This window comes from Pyrus communis, chromosome 15, assembly GCF_963583255.1.
Source record: "Pyrus communis chromosome 15, drPyrComm1.1, whole genome shotgun sequence".
Taxonomy (NCBI): Eukaryota; Viridiplantae; Streptophyta; class Magnoliopsida; order Rosales; family Rosaceae; genus Pyrus; species Pyrus communis.
Window position 1 is genome coordinate 11,148,855 of NC_084817.1, and position 6,700 is coordinate 11,155,554.

At 39.4% G+C, this 6,700-nt stretch overlaps 1 protein-coding gene across 2 annotated transcripts; it reads right to left on the reverse strand.

Annotated features, from left to right (window-relative positions):
• Positions 1-1,722: 1,722 nt before the first annotated feature.
• LOC137717385 (protein WVD2-like 5) lies at positions 1,723-6,133 on the reverse strand. 2 transcript variants are annotated; one of them, XM_068456748.1, is made up of 9 exons: positions 5,711-6,133; positions 4,894-5,150; positions 4,559-4,804; positions 4,384-4,424; positions 4,116-4,187; positions 3,908-4,004; positions 3,736-3,807; positions 3,544-3,654; positions 1,723-2,633 (listed from the first exon to the last, which is right to left on the reverse strand). In XM_068456748.1, exons 2-9 carry the CDS (start codon positions 5,068-5,070, stop codon positions 2,163-2,165), a joined length of 1,287 nt encoding a protein of 428 aa, XP_068312849.1. In that variant the 5' UTR covers positions 5,071-5,150; positions 5,711-6,133; the 3' UTR covers positions 1,723-2,162. The 2 variants fall into 2 exon arrangements, with proteins under 2 accessions (XP_068312849.1, XP_068312848.1); XM_068456747.1 differs by having other exon boundaries at positions 4,894-5,170.
• Between the last annotated feature and the right edge of the window lie 567 nt (positions 6,134-6,700).

A 6,700-nucleotide genomic window follows, 5' to 3' on the forward strand; every position in this document is an offset into this window, starting at 1 on the left:
CACTTTGCCCCGTAGAGTTATTTTGACCCAACTTATGCCCTAAATTATATGCAACACATTGGATCATTAGCATGCCACATTAGCATCTTAAACGAAAAAACTTAATGGACTTAACAACTGTTTGGGCCCAAAATATTATTTTGGGCCGAGCTTAGAGTCATTCTCGTCCCAGTAGCATTCATCTAGAATCTTGTTATGGGTAATATAGTCAAGGCCGGCCGAATCCTATTACAAAGAGGTTTGGTTTAGATAAGAGTGAGTTAGTCGAATCCTAGTGCAACAAGGAGTTTTAAGACTAAGGATGCTAAGAATTAGGGGATGAATCCGGTTTGTTAAAGAGTTTAGTTCAAAATCCAATGGGATTTAGGATTGGCCGAAACCTAATCGGATTGGGTTGAGGAGTTCTAATCCTAGTCCATTTCTAGTTCGGCCATGAGGGGATTTGCTTCTATAAATAGAGAAGGGAGTGCATCATTGAAAGCCCCTCCAATTCAACACACAAATTGTCCTGCGCAAAGCTTCTCAACAACTTTGAGATTTTATCTTCTTCCCCTTTCTTCCCGCCAACACATCTTCATTTTGGATATATAGCACTGTGAAGGCAACTGGCGACATTTTCAGTTTGGATAAACAGCACTGGAGCCGTAGAATCAGCCAACCAAGAAACACCTTCAGTTTGGATAGACAGCACTGCTTCGAGGCCGACTGGTTATTATCCAAGTCTCGGTCGACAAGGATTCTCGAGTCCTTATTGGTAGAGGTCATCTTATTAGCCTTCTCGCACAAAAGTGAGGTGTTACAAGTTACTAAGCTCGGCACATTGAACGTCAAGTTTGTTTTATGATTGGGTATTCACAAGTACGTTTTAGAGTTCAACATTCTAACGGCTAAACCACGTTTACCATCAAGACATATATCTCATTTGAGTATTTGTGTCCGTATAGTTTGGTGCCAATTCGGCGTGCTTATACACTTACGAATATAATCTCTGTGACCAAACCCGATGCCGACGATCTGTGAACTTCACAAGACTAGTAGCCTTGTCTTTAGGCTCTAAAACCCAAAGACCGAGACGTGTTCCTTCCTCGGCCGCAGTCACAAGATCGAGAAGTCAGCAGTGCGCTAAACACGACATCAGCATATTTTACTCCCCAATCGAGCTCAGCCGTCGAGTTGGCATGCCTCGCACATAACCAGAAGACGTAATTAGCTTATTAGTTACTGGACCTGTGCGCTATATAGTCTTAGTAGTTTTTAGGGTCAGCAACAACATATAGTAAAGTGAGACACCAAAACATGATTTGGAATGCATGTTGGGTCAAAATGACATTCAAACGTCTTGGTTATTTGGGACTACACTCAAACATCAAACATCAAACATCGAGTCTAGTCCACAATCCTTATCAGGGTACCGAACACAGGCTTTCACTAAATTGGAATAATAACGCATCCATTGGTAATTACAAAATTAAGTTTTATGTAGGTTTTGTTTAATTAAGGTCGTTTGATAATCATTCTTTTTGGTTTTTAGTTTGGTTTTCACTTTTTTGAGAACTACAATCTTGTTAGGTAACTACTTTCAATTTTTTTGAAAAAAATTGAAAACCCAAAAATTAAAAAATTAAAACTGAACCAGCAAGACACCTTTGTAAATTTTCCGTGGAGTTGAAGTAAAATACAGAAAGCAGTAAAGTTCAAGACATCGAAGCGACCAGGAAAATCTACAACACAAAATCAGCCTTGATTGATTCACTATTCCCAATTGTTCAACAGAACCAGCTTAACATATATCTTTTCCAAGCACCAACTATATATATCTAACAAAAGTTTTTCCAAAATTTTCCCCAAGTCTTCCCAATTATCTGGCAACTAATGCATACGCTTAAACATATAAATTAGAAAAACAACCCTGCAAATAGTTACATACGGTGCGGAAAACTGGAATTCAGAGTTCCGATGACAATGACCAGCAACCTTGAAAGCAAGCACACAAAACAACCATGCTGCTGACTACGGACAAGACAGACATCACAAACCATAATGCAAAATTCTTCATGCCTTCGTCGTTGAATTGATTCAGGTCTATTACCTTTCTTATTTTCATAAACGGTGTCTTTTGATGGAGCTCTCTCTGTGCGTCCAGTTTTGTCCATGCTTTCTGCTCAATGCTCCGAGGTTATAGGTTCTTGAACATAGACGGGCTGGTGTTGGTCTTCATCCGCTGTCTCGTCATCTGTATGGGACTGCTCTTTGCTTGCCTCGGCCTTGGGAACTGCTGCCTCCTCTTGGGTGTGAGATCCAGCTTCACTTTCTGCAGTGGGCACGGTGGCATTCTCCTCAATCATTGCAGCAATTAAGTTGGTCTTTTCCTCATTTACTGCCTTAGAAGTCGTTTTTGGCTCATTCACCACATTTGGTAAAGTGGTCTTCTCAGACGGGAGTCTAGGAAGAGACTTCCGTTGTGGCTTCTTTGGATGCACAGGAGAGGGCCCTTTAGCAGTGTTCTGAGGTACTTTCTCATCCAGACTAAGCCTGCTAGATCGACCATTGGTATTACCGTGTGCTTCAGAAACTGCAGGAGGTAAGCTCTTCCTACGTCCGAGCTTGGGAGACTTGGCTCTTGTAGTTGGTATCTGCATCAATTGCACTAGACATCAAGGCCAAAATATAGCAGTGCACTGCTGTCAAATAACAGCCAAGTATAGTGAAGCATGATTATCACGATGCAGTTCCAACTTAACTAATCATAGTAGGAATACATGTTTAGACTACATATTAGTCAAGAAACTTGACACCAATTTTTTATAAGCTTTCAGTAGACTAACAAAGTATGAACTGTAATGCTCAGTGCAATTTTGGGTAAAACAGTTGTTCGCAGCATCAAAATATTACGTCTGTCATGCCTCCTTTCCAATCAAACGGAGCATGGTAGCTGTACTAGACTAGTCAATAATAACTCAGATACTACCACTGTTCCAACCGACTGAATGGGGTAAGATTGTGAGAGTCTGATTAAGTGATTGATAACTTTAAGGATTGGCTTGATTAACATGTTCAATTTTCCAAAAATGAAAAAGGCGCATGAATTCAGAAGTATAAGTGATAAAAGATGCACTCTCTTGCTGTCGGACCTGAAGGAAAATTACACGTACAATACTGAAGAATGGGAAAATAATTTAGGACCAGTACTTTACCAAATAAGCAGTTGTTAACAGTTGCACATGCTACTAAACTAAGAAATATAAGCAGAACCATATAGGAAGATCTACCAAAGGCATCCTATACGACAACTGTACTATAAGAAAACTGGAAATGCAACCAGAATGCGTCCAACAGGGTCATGGCCAAAGTTATACACTAACCACCATTTAGAAGTCCGTCAATAATGTACTTGCACACCCCACCACTTTCTATATATGACAAAAAAAATAAAGAGTTTTCCAAACTCAAGCACAAAATCAGATTCACCAGAAAACTGGAAATTACGCATGAACAAAAGAATATGCATCATGCCATTTGTGATTTTGAAAGAAAAAGATGTACCTTCTTCAGCTCCACTTTAGGAGGTGGAGGCTCCTGATAGAAGCTTGGCATTGGAGTTGCTTTAAAAGTCAGTTTCTTCCTGAGCATCCTAATCTCAGCTTCCAGAGTTTCCTGTAAAAGAACAGACAACATTCATAATAAGAACAGGATTCGCACACAGGTTTCGGTTGACCACCATTGATTGAATACCACCTCGGACTTGGCTTGCAAATTATTCTTCTCCATCTCCTTTGCATGTATCTTTTCCTCCAGTTTAGTATAGAACTGCCCAAGGTAATGGTAAACGTTACATCGATAACAGAGATAGTGTTGGAAGACTCAGCATATGAAAAAAAATCAGAAAGATGCAATGCAGAAAACTAACCTCTCTCCTTTTCTCAGCTCGTTCATCGCACCTAAAACTGAAACCATATTTCGGAAGTGTCCCAACCCTAGGCTGTTTATCTCCTTCTGTTGGACTTCTAAGATGCAGTTAAGGATAAATGAAAAATGAAAATAAAAGGCAATAGACAAATGATGTAAGAAGACCAGCAGATTTAGTAGGCAACAAATGTTCAGAGGGTTAAGGATACAAAGAGGATTGCGATTCTCCTTCAGCCTGATTCTGGGAGCCTTTTTTCAAAGGCTTCAGCTTCGCCTTCTCCCTGTAAAAGAAAAATCACAATTAGCAAATAGCCAAGCGAACAATTCAATAGAGATAGTTTCCAAATTAAACATCTCAACTCAAGATGGTCTCCAAGAATTAGGGAGAAAAATCTAAACATAAGCTATAAGAGACATAAACCCCTAAGGCATAAAGAAGAGACAAGGAAATAGAACATAAACACAAGCACTACTCACACACTGCCTTCAGACAATTCTGCATCAAGTTTTTCAGGTTGCTGTTGGAATCAAATAAAAGATTAGACAAAATAATCAACAAGAACAAAGATATCAAAATAAAACAACACAAATGTTGTATCCAAAGATTGGAAAAGCTGCAAAAAAGGAAACCGAAGGTGAAATTGACGTTTACATTGGATGACTGAACCTGTCTCCCATTAAATGATCTATTCTTGTTAGGCTGTTTCGGGCGTGAATTTGAAGCAGCTGAACCATTTGAAACAGAAGCTTTTGCCTCTGTGCCATTTCCATCTTTGCTTTTCTTCATCAAAGTTGGGGAGACACTCTTGGGACCAGGGGCCTTCTCATTCTTGCTCTTACCTGGACCTTTATGCACTTTGGCGGGCTTTGAATGAGTAGAACCTTTCACTTCATCTTCCTGCAACACAGACATGCAGATGGAAATGTAAATCAGGTCGACGTGTATAATTAACTCAAACCAGCCAGCCGAAATCCAGCACTTCCTACCTTAGCAATAGTCAAAGCAACAGTCAAACCATTACTTTCAGGGTTGACATTGGCCTCTATAGCTTCCCAAACAGATGAGCTATTAGTCCCACCGTCATCCACCTTATCAGCATTTCCAATTTTCCCACTTGATGCTGCAGTCTCCGTCATAGCATTCTCGCTGAAGGTCCCATTCATGTCGTCTGAAACAACACCAGCTTGCCCATGAACACCATTTTGATGAGCCACCTCAAGCCCGTAGGTGGCTGCCAAATTATCTGAATCCATGACACACTAACTACAAAATTAAGAACAATCTTATTATTATTCCCATCAAAACTATTATCTATAGAATACGGGCTTGAATTTAAGGTATTGCCCAATAAGAACTGTAATTAAATTAATTTTCCTCCAGTTTCTCAGCAAACAAACAGAGTGCAGATATACTTGCCTCGGAGTAAATTCCGAAATTAGTTCAATCAAAATCTTCATTTAATAAAAAAATACACCGAGATTTAAAACTGAAAAATAAATAAATAAATTATATAATAAAATCCACATCAAGCACAAAACACAAGCCACATTTCCAGAACAAAAATCTTTAAATTTTACACTGATCTGACACAAACATGCAACAAGTAACCAGTAAGGAAATCAACGATCAATACAAAAGGCACAAGATTCAACATTTGGCTATCCCTAGAGCTCAGAACTCAGTCTTCAAGCCGAAATCAATACAAAAACCACAAGATTCAACATTTTCCTGCCATTTCATCACATTTTCTCGGCAGCCAAACGGACTGCCACTGTAAAACAAGCTCAAAGAGTATCCACTCACCTCGACAAGCGCACAACAACAACTACAACTCCATTAGCTCCGGCCCAACCGCAGAAACGGCTTCAAGGATCTGAGCGCCGGAGAGTGAAGAGAGTACGGCAGAGACGACGGCGGAAGCGGATCGGAGGATCCGGACCCAAAAGGGAAGATCTTTTTCGGCTTCAAAAGTCGGAGTTTTGACAATTCCCTTTCATTTTTTGGGGGTTTAAAGAAAATGAAATCGGAAATAATAATAAATTTTGTGGATTTGAAATTTGAACGAGTGAGTGAGTCTGTGAGTGAAGACTGAAGCGTATGAAACGTGAGTAAATAATGAAAGCGAGTCGGAGTGAGTGAGTGGAGACGCGGGGCCGACTCAGTTACGACTCGGATGAAGAGGCGTTTTTGCTTAATACGATTTCGGATTTAAAAACACCAAATCCAGGTCAGGTCTCTCTCTCTCTATCTATCTCTCTCTCTCTCTGTCTACGCCAACCTAATCACTGTATATACGGTCACCGTACTTTCAAGATATACGGTTTTACGGTTTTCGGGCAAGTATTAACTGCCCACTAACAAAGTAACAAACCCTCCACACCAACTTTTTTACAGTTACTTATTTCAGTTTAACTTCTAGAATGTGGAATGATATCTTCATTCTAGTTTTATTTGAGCGACATCATTGGAAGAAGGAATCGAACATAAGATATCGGGTACTTGGATATTTCTTTTGGAGACAAGATTTTTTGTTGTTTATTACAGAATAAATTGTCGTTATTGATAAAGTGCGAATATCGTATCGACAATGTTAATAGTCAATCTATGTTCCGTAACCAATACACGATGGATCTAAAGTGCAAAAATGAATGCACTTAACTAGTTGGACATTTCTTTTAGAGACAAGATATTTGTTGTTTTTCAAAAATGAATCGTCAGCATCGATAAAGTGTGGATATTGTAAATTTTGATGGGAAAATTATGTTTTGTAATCGAGACACGATTTGTAATCCT

Bases quoted from the DNA above. Each gene is read 5' to 3' on its own strand.
- LOC137717385 (XM_068456747.1), bottom strand. From the start codon at position 5,160: ATGGATTCAGATAATTTGGCAGCCACCTACGGGCTTGAGGTGGCTCAT. The intron at 4,805-4,893 runs GTAGGAAGTGCT...TCTGTGTTGCAG, and splicing joins TTGCTTTGACTATTGCTAAG to GAAGATGAAGTGAAAGGTTC. The intron at 4,188-4,383 runs GTGAGTAGTGCT...TTTCTTTTACAG, and splicing joins GAATTGTCTGAAGGCAGTGT to GGAGAAGGCGAAGCTGAAGC.